At 36.8% G+C, this 20,208-nt stretch overlaps 1 protein-coding gene and 1 pseudogene across 6 annotated transcripts in view; both read right to left on the bottom strand.

Annotated features, from left to right (window-relative positions):
• The window catches only part of FAF1 (Fas associated factor 1), a 503,750-nt gene that overhangs the window by 138,273 nt on the left and 345,269 nt on the right, over positions 1-20,208 (bottom strand). For all 6 annotated transcript variants that reach the window (XM_078073166.1, XM_078073168.1, XM_078073169.1 and 3 more), the window contains 2 exons: positions 7,706-7,801; positions 631-757 (listed from right to left, as the gene is read on the bottom strand). In XM_078073166.1, coding sequence (XP_077929292.1) covers positions 631-757; positions 7,706-7,801 — 223 coding nt within the window. The remainder of the gene's footprint in view (positions 1-630; positions 758-7,705; positions 7,802-20,208) is intronic.
• Positions 9,685-10,482, bottom strand: LOC118522494 (uncharacterized; annotated as a pseudogene).

Below are 20,208 nucleotides of genomic sequence, written 5' to 3'. Positions count from 1 at the left end.
AAGTTCTTTCAAAAATCTCATTTATAAGGAAGATGGTCAATTTTAAGTAAATATCACATCTATTTCTGCCCAATGGAGTTCCCTAACTTCACTGAGTAAACGAGCCATTTAAGGATTTATTTTAACGGTAATTTTGAATATAATACTGCTTGTGATTCTACAGTATGTATCTTGTAAAGTTAAAGAGAAGGAGATGGCACATTAGTTTACCTTTTTTTCCTGCCAAAGGTGGTACCAGTGAATTGAAAAATAATATTACTATTCTTAAAACTGATATCTCCACTAAGATGCCGGGAAACAAGTACAGTCACAGAAAATATAGCTATTCGTTTATCAACCTCTAGGTTTAAAGTAAAGAGAAAGAATCATAACTAACTATATACGTGAAACATAAGTTATACATTCCCTTGCATTTTTAATGAATTTTACTAAAGCACTGGGAATTGTTGAGCTTAATAAAACCAAAACTCAAGAGGATCTGGTTCTAATGAATAATGTGCCTACTTGCTATATTTTCTCTCTCCAAACCTGGGAAGTCAGTAAGAGATTTTTAAGTTCATTGTTCTTCATAAGTTTCTGCAGTAGGAAGTAGAATTACAGTGCTGGACCCAAAGAGCTATTAATACTCACTCATTGGAGATTTTCTCAGGGCAGATGATGTCATGCCGAATACTTCTCCATCATCCACCCCAAATTCGGAAGCATCTTCAAAGTCATCTCCATCACTATCACTAACCATATGAACATCGGTGCTTTGCTATTTAAGAAAAGTCCTGATTAGTTTTATATTGACTTTAGGAAATCAAATTCCAAAATATAAGTTAAGTAATCACAATAGGACATTAGTATTACAATAGTTCTATTAAATAAGAAGTCATTTGCTAGAGTAAAGCTTAATATTTTTCATTTTAAGGCTTATATATATTTCTAAACTTGCTGTGATACCCCTAGACTAAAGGCTGGAACCTGAGGGAAAATGAAGGATGCTTACAAACTCAATGAAGACAGGGATTTTTGTCTGTTTTATCCCCAGAACATAGTACACAATTAAGTGCTCAATAAATATTTGCTCAATAAATGAGGAGATGGGTATAATCAGGTCAAAGACAAAGCAAGCTATATGAGTCTTTTAAAAAGCTCACAGTAATCTCCATTTCAAACTTGCCACTTCCTTACTGCAATGGTTCTCAAATTTTTCATTAGTGGAATATGGTACACTATTTTCAGTGTTATTGGAGATAACATGAAATACACTATATAAAAGCTCTTTGTAAAGTGCAGGCTATTAAATATGAGATGTGCTTCTATTCAATAAACATTTATTGAGAATTTACTACATGCTGGGCACTGATAAACATGCTCCGTTTATTTTGTTTTCAGCAACATCAGTTGAGATTTAAAGTATTACAATTAAAAACATCGGATTCAAAATATGAACTAGGCTGCTATCTCTAGGTAAGAATGGAATTTCAAAAATACTGAGATCTAAAACATCCAAACTGTGAATATTGACAAATATTTATGCCTTGGATGAGAAGGGGGTCCCAGCAAGGTACCTGGCTAAATGCCTGTCTGTACTATGTTCAATAAATGAAGTCTACACAGACTATTTAATATATGAAATTTCTATCTTTTAAAATATGGCACTATGTCCTTAAGCTATGAAAATGGGGAAACTATTTGATTCTGGTCTATGCAAAAGAGCCTAACTTAGAGATAAATATTTGCCAGAAAAGCATTAAGAGAAACTTAGAATCAAAGACTCATAAAACTTGGCTAGAGGGATGTTAGAGGTTAGCTAGTCATAAAAATTACAGATTTAAACTAGAAGGGATTTTAAAGATCTTCTTATCAATGGTTTTCAAACTTCTTTTCACAGGGTTACCTCTCTCCCTTGGTCCCAAGGAAAATATTATGTAAAATTATAGTGCATACAATAGACAAAAGTAAGGCTACTCTGGTTGATGCAGTGAGAGGGCAATGGGGAGTCTAATGCTCCTCCTAGGCTTGGCCTTTTCTTTCTCATATCCCTTTGATAGTTGGGGTACCTCTGAAGGATCTCAGGACACTGTGGAACAATTTTAAAACTACTGATCTAGCAAGTCCAATGGTTCCAAATGAAGAAGCCAAGATATTTACTCCATTTGACTCAGCTTAGCATTTCCTCCTTGGGCATAACCAAGCACTAATGCCCAGAATTGTAACATTTTCTGTCTTATTTGAAAGAAAGTCTTCCTAGTGGTTTGAATAAAGAAGATAATGAACAAATACTTATTGAAGGAGTAAAAATGAATGGTCCTTGTCCTAAGCAGTCTATCTGCTATTCTGACTGCACCACTATTTCTCACAGACACCTTGGTTCTACTTACGATCCTAATCTTACTTTAGTGTTTCACTTTGTAGGACAAAGATCTCCTGATTTCAGCAATTCAACAGCTTAAACATTCAAAAACCCCTTCTCATTTCAAAGTAGTAAGGGAGCCTCCTCTACAAAACAACACATCTATTAGGATGACTACTGTGCTTGAATTCCCTGTGTTTCAGGCACACAGATATCTGGAGCATGAAGTTCCCTGAACTTTGAGTCTCAGTTTCTTAAAGGGGTAAAGGTGCAGGATCTAAAAGGTACGCTACATACTCTTCTAGGATACTTAGCCAGGTTCACAGGCTAGTGGAAAGAAACAAAGGTCCAGTCTGATGAATCTTGTCACATTCTCTATCAGCTAAGCTACCATCTCAGCCTTCACTTAGTCTTGCCTAACACTCATCTTTCCCTTTAAGAGGCATCAGGTTAAGAAGGGTTGGAGGACACAGAGAAGAAAAAGCCTTGTTCTACATATCATCTTTTCTTCTCACTCCTTTTACCTTATCCACCACACCTAAACTCCTTCTCCTAAACCAGTTTTCAATCAAATAATAGCCCCTTTCCATAACAACAGAACTTTATATCATACTGGGATAGTGATTTTAATTTTGTGCCTATGTAACTAACCCATTATTCATTTTGTCTTCATAAAGTGTAGAGTTCCCAAATCTCTTAAGATCCAGAAAGCAAAATCCTACAACAACAACATCTTTAAAGGGAGTTATCTAAAAAGCCAATTTTGTTGAAAAAAGTATATTTCAAATATGAATTATTGAAGTATCTGCAAGAATGAACTGCTTAATTATGTATAAGGAACTCCCAATCTCTTCACATTTTCTTATCAGCCATCTAACAGGTTAGGAAAAGCTTTTTCTAAAAAATGAGATAAACAATCTTTTTTTCATTAATGTTTGCTGATGAGAATACATAATCTCTTGGTTCAGCCATGGCAGCCCTAAAACTCTTTGAATCCAGAGAAGTTATTTACTCAGAATTTGAAAAACAGCTTAAAAAATTCGTGATTCTATTTTGGCTGTTTATTGGTATTCATTTATTCCCATTATCATTTAACAAACATTTACAAAACCCTAGTAAATGCCACACTGCCTGGACCTGTGTGAAAGATACAGTCTATACTCTCTTAAAGAACACTATATAATATATACAGTTAATTGTAATACCTAGTGATAAGTATTATGACAGGTTAAGTTCAGAGGAGAACATTTAATGCATGAGGAATGGGAAAAATCAGAGCAAATTTCCTAGAGGAGAAAGAACCAAACTGTTTGAGACAAAATTTAGACTCATATATACTCGGCACTAAGGCAAGCTTATAACTGAAGTAGATGTTCTTTTCATCAACTACTTATATCAAAGCAACGGGTTAAAAGCTAGGGATACAGAGATAGATAAAACATGGTTCAGGCCTTCAAGAAATTCTAAAGGAAGACATAAAAATATACTTATTTGAATAGTCAAAAGGAAAGGGTCATAAAAATCCAATGTATCAGTTCATTTGGGACAGTTTCAAAGAATAGCAGGTCCCTCAGTGATTAGAATGAACAGTTTTTGGCTTGGATTGATAGTGATCATTAATATGGGTGAGGAAATAGGTTTCTGGGGAGATATGGGAAGTTCAATTTTGTACAGAGTGAGTCTGCAGTGGGCATTCAGATGGAAATGTTCAGAAGTAACATGATTACTATTTAGCTTGTCTGCCTGTGGTGCAATACCACATACTAATGGTAGGACCACAGCAGACAAGCTAAATACTTGTCTCACCAAGTTTTAAAAATTGAAATACAAATTTTTGGCAATTATCTGTGTTCAATTTCATTTTATTAGGTACAAGATCCTTTATGCAAAGACTTTGCTTTGTTCACAGCCACATTCCTGACATTTAGATCAGTACCAGGCATAGAGGGGCATGTAATCAGAACTTACTGAATGAATACCGAATGACTCTTTTCTGTCACTTAAACCAAAACCTAGGTATCATTCTTATCGCTTCCTTTTCTCTCCTCCCACAGACCCTATCAGTCACCAGTCCTACTGATCTTCCCTCCAAAGTACTTCCTGAACCCATTTCCTTCTCTATTTTTACAAATTATGTTCTAGTTCAGGATCTCATTATCCTTTAACTGTGCTAGTACAATAGATTCATACCTGATTTCTCTGCCTCCAGTCTTGCTTCCCTTATATCTAACCTCTGCACAGCAGCAAAGTACTCTTTTCTAAAATGTGTATTTGGGGAAAGAAAATCATTTGTCACTGAAAAGCCTCCTACGGCTGCCCAAAGTTCAAGTTCCCAACATGACCTGTAAGACCTAAGATCTATTCACCTTCACCTTATCTCTTATCTTTGTCTCCCACTTTATTTTGCACGAACACCAAACTGCACTCATCTCTGTGCATATACTACATCAGATCATGCTGTTTCCTTTGAATGAAATACTATTTCCTTATTTCTTCATCTGGCTGACTGTGCCTCATTCTTTATAATTTGATTTGGATATAAATTCCTGTAGTCTTTCTTCATCCTCCTCCCCCAACTCATTCCTCTCTCCCCTCCTCCTTCTTTTTAAAAAAATACTCACTCACCAATATTTATTTTGTGGCTGGTATGTGCCAGGTACTACACTAGGAGTTCAGAGGTGCATAAGGCAGACACGGCTTTTGCTTGCAAACATTCTTGAGTGTTATGCCTTCAACCCCCACATTTGTGCCCTAGTATCTTGTGCTTGCTCAATTTTATCATTACATAATTTGAAATTACCAGTTTATATTCATCTGACTAGCACATAGTGAGTATTTAATAGACGTTTCCTTAACTGAAGTTATTAACTAATTAACTAGCATCTACTACATTTGAAGTTTTTTTTTGTTGTTGTTTTGTTTGTTTGTTTTATTCTTGTGGCACTCCCCTCTCTCTTCCACTATCAACTGAGGATTGGACAATTCTCAAGAAGCCTGGGTCTATGGGTCCCTACCCTGTTCCACCCAGGCAGCTGGAGAAAGGAGAGGAAGGTATTAGCTAGGTACTCAGATATGGAAAGATCATTAAAAGGGGGCTCAGGAGCAAGGGAAGGCTGGGAAGGAAAGAAAAAATGGTGAATTATCATAAAAAAATATAGTTGCAGGACAAGAAGGAGGATGTAAGAAATAAAATTCCCCTAGCTAGAGGACACATAACTATAATCCATAAAATTCAAAGCTTAAATTTAACTACTGGTCTCAAATATCTTCGTCCTAACTCAAGGCTTCAGACAATCAATAGAAAAATGGTAGTTGTCCTGAAACCTGAAATCATGTAGAAGGGTTAAAAGCAGAAAAAAAAAGAAGCAGAACCACTGGGTGGAAGCTACAAGGACACAGGTTCCAGTTTAAGGAAGATATCAACAGACAGAGCTGCTCAACAATGGAACTGGTTGCCTTGTTATTGAAGATAAAACAAAGGTATATTTTGAGGGGATATTTTGAGTGAGCTCTTTTAGCATACAGACTGTGGTCCTAATGATAGGCACCTAGAAGACATTAATGTTTAAATGAATGAGGGATGAATGGATAGAAGAGTGGAAATCAAATTTTAAAAATCCCTTCCAGTTGTGTAATTCTATGGCAGCATAAAAGCCCGAGTCACACTTGCCCATTTCTCACCAGTTCCCTAAAAAGGTGATATTTACAGTTAGCCAGGGAAAGAAAAATAATGGTTTTATCACAAATAATCACATTTTAAGATGTTCCCAAGACTGCAGCTCTTTTAGTTTAGCAAAGCCTCCTAATCCCATTCTACCTTCTTCTCTAACCTAAAGAGTACGCCAGCCTTTCATAAACACTATTTCTTACTGTATGGCACTGACTTCTTTTTGCTGAAGGGACCATCCAAATAACACATACAATGGTGAGAGTGAGAGAAGGAAATAAAATGAAGTGAAACAGGTATCTGTCATCTTTCAGAGCACAGAATTAAAAATTTTGGGTGGAGCTAGTTGGCCACCTTTTAATGTAGTAGATTTATCCATTACAGGGTTGAAGCACAACCTACTTCAGCATTAGAAACACACTCACACATTAGAAAGAAGTATTTCAATAAATTATTTCTGGGAATTTCTGCCAAGCAGTGAAACTCAATATCATGTTTTCTTTCATGAGGATTAGTGAGATAAAATGCTAACTAAAATGGTGTGGGCTCTTTAAAGGAAATTAACATTTTTAGAGGCCTAAGAAAACAATACAGTAATATTTGTAGCAGGGGAAAACCCTTTCTTCTTTGTGGATTTCTAAAAAAATGTTAAAAACCAGAGTTGCAAATTATCATTTCACAGGATGATCATTTTACAGAATGTAACTTATGCATCCCATTTCCCTTTCACATATTTAAGTGATATAAACACATATTCACAGGATGGCTGGAGAGGTCCTGTGGCAGCTTCCATAATGAGTGTCCAAAATACAGTCAGTTTAAATAAAAATTCACAACCATATTTTGTATAGAATGTAAATGGAAAAAGGTTTTATTGGACTGAAAAACACTGGGGTAACATTTTTCTGTGCTATTTAGTTATGACCTCTATCACATAAACTTTTTAAGTGATGGTGATGATTTTTCTTTAACAAAACATAGTAGGAGCTCAATAAATGCTTTCTAACAGATAAATTGTAATGTCCAAGCTATCTTTCCCATTACCTTTTAATCAAAGTCACAGTTGGACACAGAGTGCTATTTGTAGCCACGGAAAAGATATTGTCTTTTAACATTGTTCAGACCCACAAAGACACACACAGGTACATCCCATACTTAAATATGTTCAATCTTATCTGTCCCTCTTCTGTTTCTATAGCACTCTATGTGCTATCACTGCTTTTATTACATTTTGCCATTATAATTAATTAATCTATCACCTTTGACTCTGAGCACCTTGGTATAGATACATTGTTATTCATCTTTGTTACTTAGTATTAAGCACAATACCTGGTTCATAGAAGGTGCTCTAGCTCAATGAGTTAAAGGACCTTCAGGATCAGTCTTAGTAAATGTACTCAATTATATAGTTGGCAATGAAGAAAATCTGTTGTCAACCTGTCAATTCTAAGTAAAACTCATTTCAACCAATCCACCTGAATTCTGTCTGTTGAAACATGAAACTTATAGACCAAGAAGGAGCACATTAACAATAAACTCGCATGAAAAGTTTCTACCTTCAAGAATTTACTGAGATTTTATTCACACTACATTAACTTATCTATTCATTGCTGTGGCAGATAAAAAAGAATAGGAAGTGGGCAGGCAGGTGGAAGACAGGCCTCCTATTCACCGAAAAGCTTGGCAAACAGGCTTACCTCTTCGGACTGCTCCCGGGTTTGCGCAGGTGAAGCTCTTCTGCCCACTGTAAGTCGATGGCAGGGATAAGACAGCCCTGATTCAGCAAGACACATCTGCAAAAAGAAGAATCCACCATTCGTAAACAAAATGAGGCCATGTCTCACAAAAGCCCCTTTTGATATTTTCTAGATTTCTTTTTTTTTAAAAGATTTTATTCATTTGAGAGAGAGAGAGAGCACACGCACACTTGCACATGAGCAGGGGGAGGGGCAGAAGAAGGAGAAGCAGACTCCCCACTGAGCAGGGAGCCAGCCCGATGCAGGGCTCTATCCCAGGACGCTGGGATCATGACCTGAGCCGAAGGCAGACACTTAATGGACTGAGCCACCCAGGTGCCCCAATATTTTCTAGATTTCTGAAGTTAGATTAGAAAGCTTACTCTGTGCTAATTTGGATGCCTTTTATTCCTTTTTGTTCTCTGATTGCTGAGGCTAGGACTTCAAGCACTATGTTGAACAACAGTGGTAAGAGTGGGCATCCCTCTTGTGTTCCCGATCTTAAGGGAAAAGCGCTCAGCTTTTCCCCAGTGATGATGAGATTCGCTGTGGGCTTTTCAAAGATGGCTTTAATGATACTGAGGAACGTTCCCTCTATCCCTATACTCTGAAGAGTTTTAATCAGGAATGGTTGCTGTATTTTGTCAAATGCTTTTTCTGCATCAATTGAGAGGATCATATGGTTCTTGTCTTTTATTGATGTGCTCTATCACATTGATTGATTTGAAAATGTTGAACCACACTTGCATCCCAGGTATAAAACCCACTTGGTTGTGGTGAATAATCCTTTTAATGTACTGCTGGATCCCATTAGTTAGGATCTTGTTGAGTATTTTGGCATCCATGTTCATCAAGGATGTTGGTCTGTAATTCTCCTTTTGGGACCAGGGTAATGCTGGCCTCATAGAAGGAGTTTGGAACCTTTCCTTCTGTTTCTATTTTTTGGAACAGCTTCAGTAGAATAGGTATTATTTCTTCTTTAAATGTTTGGTAGAATTACCCTGGGAAGCCATCTGGCCCTGGACTTTTGTTTTTTGAGAGGTTTTTGATTATTGCTTCAATTTCGTTACTGGTTATTGGTCTATTCAGATTGTCTATTTCTTCCTGTTTCAGTCTTGGTGGTTTGTAAGTTTCCAGGAAGGCATCCATTTCTTCCAGGGCTTAATGTGTTGGCATATAGTTGCTGGTAATGATTTCTAATAATTGTTTCTATTTCCTTGGTGTTAGTCATGATCTCTCCCCTTTCATTCATGATTTTATTAATTTGGGTCCTTTCTCTTTTCTTTTGGGTAAGTTTGGCCAGTGGTTTATAGATCTTATTAATTCTTTCAAAGAACCAGCTTCTAGTTTCGTTGATCTGTTCTACTGTTTTTCTGGTTTCTATTTCATTGATCTCTGCTCTAATCTTTATCACAGTAGCCCAGGTATTACATTCCCAGGAAGGCTTTGAAAGTTTGAAATTTTTCCATATATAGCACGTTACAATAGTCAAAGCTATTTTTTTGTTTGTTTGTTTAAACAACAGAAATTTATTTTCTCACAGTCCTGGAGGTTGAAAGTCTCAGATCAAGATGTCGGCAGGGTTGGTTTCTTTTTTTTTTTCCTCTAATCTGCTATTTTTTTAATTACTTTTTTAAAAAACATTTTATTTATTTGAGAGAGAGCGAGAGAGAGAGTGAACAAGCAGGAGCGGGGGGGGGGAGGGGCAAAGGAGAGGGAGAGGCCGACTCCTGAGATCATGACCTAAGCTGAAGGCAGACACTTAACCAACTGAGCCACCCAGGCACCCCTCTTTTATTAAGTTTTAATTTATATTTATTTTTTCTAGCTAGAAACATTTTATTTAAATGTGCCAAATAAAAACCCACATTTTCAGACCACCAGAATGTTAATACATTTAACAAAAATTTATATTATCTTATTGCTGTGAATTTACAGAGTTATAATCCAGATCCATTTTGACTGGATGATTGAAATAACCTTCCTAAGTTACGCTTTACAGACATCACAAATCCCTTATAATAATGTAAACGAAATAACTCTTCCCTAAAAGGTGAACTTGAGAACTTCACTCTTTCTGGTCTTGCATTTCTTTGTGGACTTCCTGATGGGGAATGACTTCTTTTTGGAGATGGGATATCTGAACTTTGGCTGCTTCTTAGTAGTGAAACAGACCTGGATCTTGACCTTGACCTCGACGGGCATCTTGAACCTTTTATAGAACCAGACCTAGATCTTCTGTGTGAAGCGGATCTTGAAAGAGACACAGATCTTGATGGTTGAGGAGATGCTGATCTTGACCTCCTGCTCCTGCTACATGAGCAAGAGTATCGCCTACCTCTGGATCTTAAATGTGATCTACACTGTGACCTGCTTCTCCTCTGCTGGCTGTAATGATGACAATCATAAGCATAATGTCCCTTTTCGCCACACTCATAGCATTTATCATTGGGATCAAAGGAACGTTGGGCAGGTGGTCTATCAAAACCAGATCTCCAAAGCATGCCTGTTGATAATTCAACTCTCACTCAGGAACCACAAATCACTCTCCCATTCAGGCCTCAAACTGCATCTTCTGCATGTCTAGGATCTTCAGGTTCCACAAAGGCAAATCCTAGAGGACTTTTCACAATCCACACAGTTCTTAAGGGACCATAATAACTAAAAGCCCTTTCTAACTCTCCTCTGCTGACACTGGTTCCCAGATTACCAACACACACCTTGGTTTTCTCCTCCATACCACCTGTAAGGTGATATGATGCCTGGCCTGCTTGCAGTGCCCAGGGAGTAATACAAAAGCTGCAACACCGACTCAGTCATCAATGGTCCCAGCAGTCTTAAGTTTTTATTTTAATTCCAGCATAGTCAACATATACAGTGTTATATTAGTTTTAGGTGTACAACAAAGTGATTCAATAACTCTATACATCACCCAGTGCTTATCACAGTAGGTACACTCCTTAATCCCCATCACCTATTTCACCCATCCCCCCCATCCACCTCCATCTGATAACCATCAGTTTGTTCCCTATCATTAAGAGTCTGTTTCTTGGTTTGTCTATTTTTTCTTCCTATGCTCATTTGTTTCTTAAATTCCACATATGAGTGAAATCATATGGTATGTCTTTCTCTGCCTGACTTATTTCACTTAGCATTATACTTTGTAGCTCCATCCATGTCAGTGCAAATGGCAAGATTTCATTCTTTTTTATGGCTGAATAATAGTTCATTGTATATATATGCCACCTCTTCTTTATCCATTCATCAGTCGATGGACACTTGGGCTGCTTCCATAATTTGGCTATTGTAAATAATGCTGCTATAAACATTGGGGTGCATGTATCCCTTTGAATTAGTATTTTTGTATTCTTTGGCTAAATACCCAGTAGGGCAATTGCTGGATCCCAGGGTAGTTCTATTTTTAACTTTTTGAGGAAACTTCATATTGTTTTCCAGACTGGCTGCACCAGTTTGCATTCCCACCAACAGTGTAAGAGGGTTCCCCTTTCTCCACATCCTCACCAACACTTGTTGTTTCTTTGTTTTAGATTTTAGCTATTCTGACAGGTGTGAGATGATATCTCATTGTAGTTTTCATTTGCATTTCCCTGATGATTAGCTGATGTTGAGCATCTTTTCATGTGTCTGTCAGCGATTTGCATGTCTTCTTTGGAGAAATGTCTGTTCATGTCTTCTGCCCATTTTTTAATTGGATTATTTGTTTTTGGGGTGTTGAGTTGTTTTAAGTTCTTTATACATTTTGGATGCTAACCTTTTATTGGATACGTCATTTGCAAATATCTTCTCCCCTTCAGTAGGTTGCCTTTTAATTTGGTTGATTATTTCCTTTGCTGTGCAGAAGCTTTTTATTTTGATATAGTCCCAAAGTTTATTTTTAGTCAAGGCTATTTTTCATAAGCAAAAGACTAGTGCTCCAGGAAACCGTAATAGGCCTAAAATAAAGCTAATCATATATATATATATATATCTCCATACCCCCACCCACCACTAGTGTGTCTGTTACTTTTCCAATTAGAATAATACTTCAGTTTACTAATTCCCAAGGAAACACTATAAATCTTTTTTGGAGGGTACCCTGCAATAGTGTTTGCTGAAGGCATTAAAAAGAAAAGTTTCTACAGATGGTAACAATATCATTTATGTTTTAATCATATTAATCCACAATATCAGATTGTTATCGCTTAGGAATCTACAATATACGTAAAGCACGTAGCACAGTAACTGGCACACAAACATTTAGTGAACTCAGTTAATTTTTATTACCATTATGATATATTACCTAAAGAATCTGCCTAGTTTAGCCAACACAATTAAAGCCAAATATATTTACTCCTACTGAAGTTTTTAGTGGGTCAGATATTAAATAACTAATTTGAGGTTTAAATTAAATTTGGGAAAGTGTGAGCAAATATGAGTACATGTCACTTTTGTCTATTTAGAGGAATTAAAACAATATTAAATAGCCAAAGGAGGGTGTTTTTCTTTGGTGTTCATGAAATGACACATTTGTGTATTTAATGTAATGATGATATCATGTTTCTTTTATTATTATTAGAAATAAAATAGAGTCTCCATTAGCACACTGAAAACACTTTTGGTAACTTTTGGGGAGGTGTGAATTAAACTGATATATGAGGAAACCCAAATATCTGTAAATTTATAGAGACCAACCATGGACACAATAGTGGGTTGGTTATAACTACAATTCAAACGTGTGTTATAATCAAGCTAATTATCTGAAGACAAATACTGAATGAAAAAGGCAAATGTCACATGAATACACAGGTATTTTCAATCATGTGAGGTGTGTGCTGTCATATAGATTATATTGATAAAAATAATTTATATTTGATTATTTTTTCTTTAGTCTGGTTAGAGGTTTTTAAATTTTTTTTTTAAATTGGGGTATAACCTTTGCCACTTTAATCATTTTATTTTATTTATGTTTTAAAATAATCTCTATGTCCAATGTGGGGCTCGAACTCACCACCCTGCAATCAAGAGTCTCATGTGCTACTGACTAAGCCAGCCAGGTGCCCCGTGGTTAGAGGTTAGTTAGTTAGTTTTGGCATTTAGATGTTTTGGCATTGTCTCTTACAAATGCTAGAAAACCTGATTAATAATAATAATTTTTAAAAGTAAAACTGTATCAATTCTGTCATTCTATTCAGTCATATTCATCAACATTTGTCACAATTGGCTCAATTTATTTTATTTCAGTATAAACAAAAGCAAAGCTAATTTGGATAAGAAGCACAGGCTAAATTTCAAGTCACGTTACTTTCACAATATTTTTCATTACAAAAAAAAAGTCCTCCTCCCCCACCCTAAAATCCTCTGGTAATGAAATAATAATGATGGTAAATGTCACTGACAATCAGAAGCAGTGTAGTATAATGGAAAGAGACTTGGACTAGGAGCCAGAAAAATCTCAATTCAAGTATTTCCCAGCCTCCTGCACTTGGGGAAGTCATTTCTCTATTCTACTCCAGAATTTTCCATTTATTGAGGTGAATAATCCCTGCCTTAACTACCTCAATTGACTTTTGAAAGGGTTAAATGTATTAAGATAAGTAAAAGCTGGCTTTGAAACTACTGAATAAGCGGAAGACCTGTTATCATTCCAATGATCATCATTTTTAGGACCTGGAGAAAAGAGATGATGATTAGATTCTACTGTGACTACCTTTGCATAACAGCCTAATCATGTATAAATTAAAAGACATACTTTAGGAGAAGCTGGAGGAAAGTGCTCATTAAAAGTACACAGTACTGGGCGCCTGGGTGGCTCAGTCGTTAAGCGTGGGCCTTCAGCTCAGGTCATGATCCCGGGGTCCTGGGATCGAGCCCCACATCGGGCTCCCTGCTCCGCGGGGAGCCTGCTTCTCCCTCTCCCTCCCTCCCCCTGCTTGTGTTCCTGCTCTCGCTCTCTCTCTGTCAAATAAGTAAATAAAATCTTTAAAAAAAAAAAAAGTATACAGTACTACAGATGGGCTGGCTCCTCAATGGGCTTCTCTCCACAGTTTTCAACATTAACCTTCCCCATAGTTACTAATAATTCCTGAAGAGGAGAGCGGCCAGCACTTTCTCCTTAGCCTACAGCTGACCAAGTGGGCCTCTGCATCACTCTATTTCAGATCCTACTAATCACAATACACTGGGAAGTTAAAGGGCCAGGAATTTCTGAGTTACTATACGTCCAGTGTGGATTAAATAGAAGTCTGTCCTAAAGGAACATATATGCCAGTTAGAAAGACAAAAGATGCACATAGGAACAGGCACAGAAAAAGGAATACAAGGGAGGAAAGATGGGGCAGTCTCTGTAGGGCTAGCAACCCCTTGGAAGGGCCAACAGTTACTCAGACAGTGATTTCAAGAATTTAGGGCTAAAGTAAATGTTTGATGGGACTCATAACCTAAATTTACATAAAAGGTGTGAAGTCAGAAGGCTGAGTTGTCCAATGACTATGGACAAAATCACTTAGAATTTCTGTATTTCAGTTTTCTTATTTAGAGAATGGTGTAATAGAACCTGTCCTTAATTTACAAAATAGGGTAATCAATCTGTTCTCTCTCACAGAGTTGGTATGAAGATCCAATAAGATTGAGATAATGTATGTGAAACCAAATGGTTATACAATTGTAAAGGATCGATATTATTATCATTGGGGTATTTATTTTGCAAGGAATTGGAAAAAAAGATTAGGGCTGCAGGTTTGTTTGACTTTATAGTTGAAGGGGGTTACCTTAAAAAATTTAAATTTGCATACATTATATTAGTTAATTAACCTATACATAATGGTACTCTCTCAGTCACAAGATAGCTTTAACCTAATATAATGAAGAACTGTGACTCATTTGCAAAATCTATTTCAAGGCTTTATTCAGTTTTTTCCTGGCCATGTTAGACTGTAATTCTCTGACTTTCCATTATCGCAGATACAGAGGTTCAAAACAGAGTCACAAATTCAAGATGAAGTCATGGCAAAATTCCTTTATTATTTAATTCTATACCTTTAAATAAATAAAGCATATCTGAGAGTATAATCTTCTGAATGCTTAGTGATGGAGAAAGGTTGAGGTAAAAGAATTTTACTCTCACTGACTATTATATGTATTAAATGGGTCATGGGTTTAATTAAATTAAACTATTATATATGTAAATGGGTTATGTTGTTGAAAGGCAACATAGAAAGTCTTCGTAATACATGTTTACGAAGACTTTCTTTTCTTTTCTTTTTTTTTTTTTTTACGAAGACTTTCTTTTCTTAAAGAGTAATTTTAGGTTTACAACAAAATTAAGAAGAAAGTACAGAGATTTCTCCTGTACTCCCTGTCCTCAAACAGGCATAGTCTCTCCCATTATTAACATCATTCACCAGAATGGTGTTTTTTACCAAGGATAAACCTACGTTGACACACTGTAATTACTCAAAGTCCATAGTTTACAATAGGGTTCACTCTTGGTGTTGTACATTTTATATGTTTGGAAAAAGGTATAATGGCATTTATCCATTGTATAATATCATACAGAGTATTTTCACCACTCTAAAAATCCTCCATGCTCTGACTATTCATCTTCACCTCCCCTCACTGCCCTTGGCAACCACTGGTCTTTTTCCTGTCTCCATAGTTTTTTCTTTTCCAGAAGGTCATTCCAAATTGGTCTCTTTCAATTAGTAATATGCATTTAAAGTTCATCCATGTCTTTTCATGGCTTAAAATCTCATTTCCTCTTAGTATTGAATGATATTCCATTGTCTGGATGTACCACAGTTTGTTTATCCATTTGCCTACTGAAGGATGTCTTGGTTGCTTCCAGGTTACAGCAATTATGAATAAAGCAGCTATAAACATCTGTGTGTTGGTTTCTGTATGGAACTAAATTTACAACTCCTTTGGGTAAATAGCAAGAAGCACATTCTAGGTCACATGGTAAGAGTATGTTTAGTTTTCTAAGAAACTACCAAATCGTATTCCAAAATGGCTGTAACATTTTGCATCCCTACCAATAGTGAATGAGAGTTCCTATTGCTCCACATCCTCACCAGCATTTGGTGGTGTCAGTGGTCTGGAATTTGGTCATTTAAAAGGTGTTTTTTGTTTGTTTGTTTGTTTTGTTTTAAGTGGGGGGGTAGGGGCAGAGAAAGAGGGAGAGAATTTTTTTAAAAGATTTTATTTGAGAGAGAGAGCACAAGCAGGAGGAGGGGCAGAGGCAGAGAGAGAGAGAGGAACAAGCAACTTCCTGCTGAGCAGGGAGGCTGATGCAGGGCTCGATCCCAGGACCCTGAGATCATGACCTGAGCCAAAGTCAGATGCTTAACTGAGCCATCCAGGCACCCTGGGAGAGAGAGAATCTTAAGCAGGCTCCATTTCCAGCATGGAGCCTTATGCGGGGCTCAATCTCACAACCCTGAGATCATGACCTGAGCCAAAATCAAGAGTCGACAGACTGAGCCACCCAGGGACCCCTTAATGGGTAGTTTTTAAATTTGCATTTCCCTGATGACATATGATGTGCAGCATCTTTTCATATGCTTATTTGCCATCTGTATATCTTCTTTGGTAAGATGTCTGTTAAGGTCTTTGGCTCGTTTTTAAATTGGGTTGTTCATTTTCTTGTTGAGTTTTAAGAGTATCTTTTGTAGATCTTTTCTACCAATTTGTGGTTCATCTTCTGATTCTGTTGAAAGCAAGGACTTCTAAAGTCTGAGTGTCTTGAGTTCGAATTCACTTCTGGTAGTTATTGTTCTATTATTTACTCCAATCAATATTTCATATCTCAAACCTCAGCTTCTTCTATAAAAATGGGTAATATTTCCTTTCCTAAAAGGCCTTCTGTAAGATGGCTTTAATGAGAATTGATTTGCCAAACAGTAGATATCCCATCAGTTAGTAAATACTCTTAAGGCCTATTTGAAGTTTGTTGTTTTTTTTTTTCTTATAGAAAGTATTTAGTATTTTCTTAGGAACATATTAACTATGTCAATGATTCCCAAAATGTGGTTTATAGACACAGGGTTCTTGAGATCCTTTTAGAGGTTCCACAAGGTCAAAATCATTTTCATAATAATATTTAGATGGTATTTGACTTTTTCACTGTTTTTACACTGACAGTGAAAAAGCAATGGTGGGCAAAACTGTTGGTACCTTAACACAAATCAAGGTAGTGACACCAAACTATGTGAAAGTCTCCACTGCCAAACTCACTGTAAAAATGCCAGTTTAACTTAAGAATGTTCCTGCTGAATCAGTAAAAAATATTACTTTTAATTAAACTTGACTCTTGGGTACACCTCTTTTAATATTCTCTATGTGACAAATGGGAAGTATGTATAAAACTCCTGCTGCATGAAGAAGTATGATGGTTGTGTTGAGGAAAAAGCACTTGTGTAATTGTTTGACTTGTGTGCTGAATGAACTACTTTTTTCATAGAACACTATGATTACTGAAATGACTGGCAGGCAAACTATGGTTATTTGGACTCAAGTAATATTTGACAGGATTTTCTTCCAAAATGAATTAAGCAAGCCTGTTACTTTAAGGAACAGGTCTGGGAGTATTAACTGCCCATGACAAAATTTGAGTTTTCAAGTAAAAATTAAAATTTTGGAAAACTTATCAGCCACCAAAAATATAACAGCTTTCTAATGCTTAAAGACTTTCCTCCCCCCCACCTTTTTTTTTAGATTTTGGTTGTGTGGTTTTTTTTTAAAGATTTTATTTATTCATTTAACAGACAGAGACACATCAAGAGAGGGAACACAAGCAGGGGGAGTGGGAGAGGGAGAAGCAGGCTTCCCACTGAAGCAGGGAGCCTGACACGGGGCTCAAGCCCAGGACCCTGGGATCATGACCTGAGCCAAAGGCAGATGCTTAATGACTGAGCCACCCAGGTGCCCCTAAAGATTTTGTTTTTAAGTAATCTCTACACCCAACATGGGGCTTGAACCCACAATCCTGAGATCAAGAGTCGCATGCTCCACCAACTGAACCAGTCAGGCACCCCCTTAAAGACTTTTCTGATGAGGTCCATGGTGATATTAACAGGTTTATATATATATATGGAATAGCTTACTGTTAGAAAATCTGCATAACTCAGAGCATCAATACTCTCCAAATGAACAATGAATACATGATGTTATAAAATTATGCACTGGTAAAGGATCTATTTAAAGTGCAAGACAAATCAATGGATCTTACTGTGACAGTACAAAAAGTATATTGATATGGCTGCAGATTCCATATCAAAACTAACATTTAGAAAACTATCACTTTGAGTTCTGGTTTAATATCAAAGAAGAATACCCACAATGATCTGAAAAGACTATTAAAATACTCCTCCCTGTTATCAAACTCAACACCCAAAGAACAAATAATCCAATCAAGAAATGGGCAGGAGACATGAACAGACATTTTCCAAAGAAGACATCCAAATGGCCAACAGACACATGAAAAAGTGCTCAACATCACTCGGCATCAGGGAAATCCAAATCAAAACCTCAATGAGATACCACCTCACACCAGTCAGAATGGCTAAAATTAACAAGTCAGGAAACGACAGATGTTGGCGAAGATGCAGAGAAAGGGGAACCCTCCTACACTGTTAGTGGGAATGCAAGCTGGTGGAACCACTCTGGAAAACAGTATGGAGGTTCCTCAAAAAGTTGAAAATAGAGCTACTGTACGACCCAGCAATTGCACTACTGGATATTTACCACAAAGATACAAATGTAGTGATCTGAAGGGGTACAAGCACCCCAATGTTTATAGCAGCAATGTCCACAATAGCCAAACTATGGAAAGAGCCAAGATGTCCATCAACAGATGAATGGATAAAGAAGATGTGATAGATATATATACAATGGAATATTATGCAGCCATCAAAAGGAATGAAATCTTGCCATTTGCAACGATGTGGATGGAACTAGAGGATATCACGCTAAGCGAAATCAGTCAATCAGACTAAGACAAGTATCATATAATCTCACTGATATGAGGAATTCTTAATCTTAGGAAACAAACAGGTTTGCTGGAGTGGTGGGGGGTGGGAGGGATGGGGTGGCTGGGTGATGGACACTGGGGAGGGTATGTGCTATGGTGAGCGCTGTGAATTGTGTAAGACTGATGAATCACAGACCTGTATCTCTAAAACAAGTAACACATTAGATGTTAAAAAAAAAAAAAGTAGGAAGGGAAAAATGAAGGGGGGAAAATTGGAGGGGGAGACAAACCATGAGAGACTATGGACTCTGAGAAACAAACTGAGGGTTTTAGAGGGGAGGGGGGTGGGGGGATGGGTTAGCCCGGTGATGGGTATTAAGGAGGGCACGTATTGAATGGAGCACTGGGTGTTACATGCAAACAATGAATCATGGAACACTACCTCAAAAACTAATGATGTATGCTGACTAATATAACATAATAAAATAAAATTTAAAAAAATAAAATAAAATACTCCTCCCTGAGAGCAACCCACATGAATGACCTCTTAGATCCCTTCTAGCTCTTATGAACTATAATCTTAATGCATTACTAAGAAGATTCAGTTCAGTCACCCACAGGATCCTTGCCCTGCATGTGATACACTTAGTGACACAAGCTAAAAATTATAAAACTATAGCTTCACTATTTATATTTTTTTAAAAAGATTTTATTTATTTATTTGAAGAGAGAGAGAGACAGAACACGCACCCATGAATAGGGGGAGGGGCAGAGGGAGAAGCAGACTCCCTGCTAAGCAGGGAGCTGAAGGCAGATGCTTAACTGACTAAGCCACCCAGGTGCCCCAAACAGCTTTTAAAAATTAGTTTGTAAAATACAATTGCCTTGTGTTTTAAAAAATAATAAAAGAAAAAAATTTTAAAACCATATTTCAAGCTTGTCACCATCCTGACAAGGCAGCGGCATGGTTCCATCTAGGAACCTAGTTCCATCTAGGTTTGGGAGTCTTACTGGGCATCAGCATTGAATACAATCATTGTAGTACAATGAAGAAACACACACACGTATCACTGAGTATTACTTTATTGAGGTATAACTGACCTTACAATAAACTATACACATTTTGAAATATATAATTTGATATGGTTTGGAATATATATACAAATACCCATGAAATCACTCAGTAGTTTTAAAAAATACTTTAATAATAATTGCTATTATTGAGAGCTTAATATATACTGGTATTATGTGTGTGCTTTATATGCATTACTCCACTTAACTGTCACAATAACCCTGCTTGATAGGTATTGTTATAATCCCCATTTTAAAGATAAGGATACTAAGCCTTACACAGATTAAGAAGCTTGCCCAAGGTCACACAGCTACTGAGTAGTGAGCCAAAACTCAAACTCAGAAAGATTTATCTCAGAGGCATTTAGAAATAATTCAATCAAACAACTATTAAGGCCCTACTATATGTTGTCTGAGGGACTGATAA

This window comes from Halichoerus grypus, chromosome 5, assembly GCF_964656455.1.
Source record: "Halichoerus grypus chromosome 5, mHalGry1.hap1.1, whole genome shotgun sequence".
Taxonomy (NCBI): Eukaryota; Metazoa; Chordata; class Mammalia; order Carnivora; family Phocidae; genus Halichoerus; species Halichoerus grypus.
Note: the sequence above shows the minus strand (reverse complement) of the source record. Positions and strands in the feature narration are given on the sequence as shown.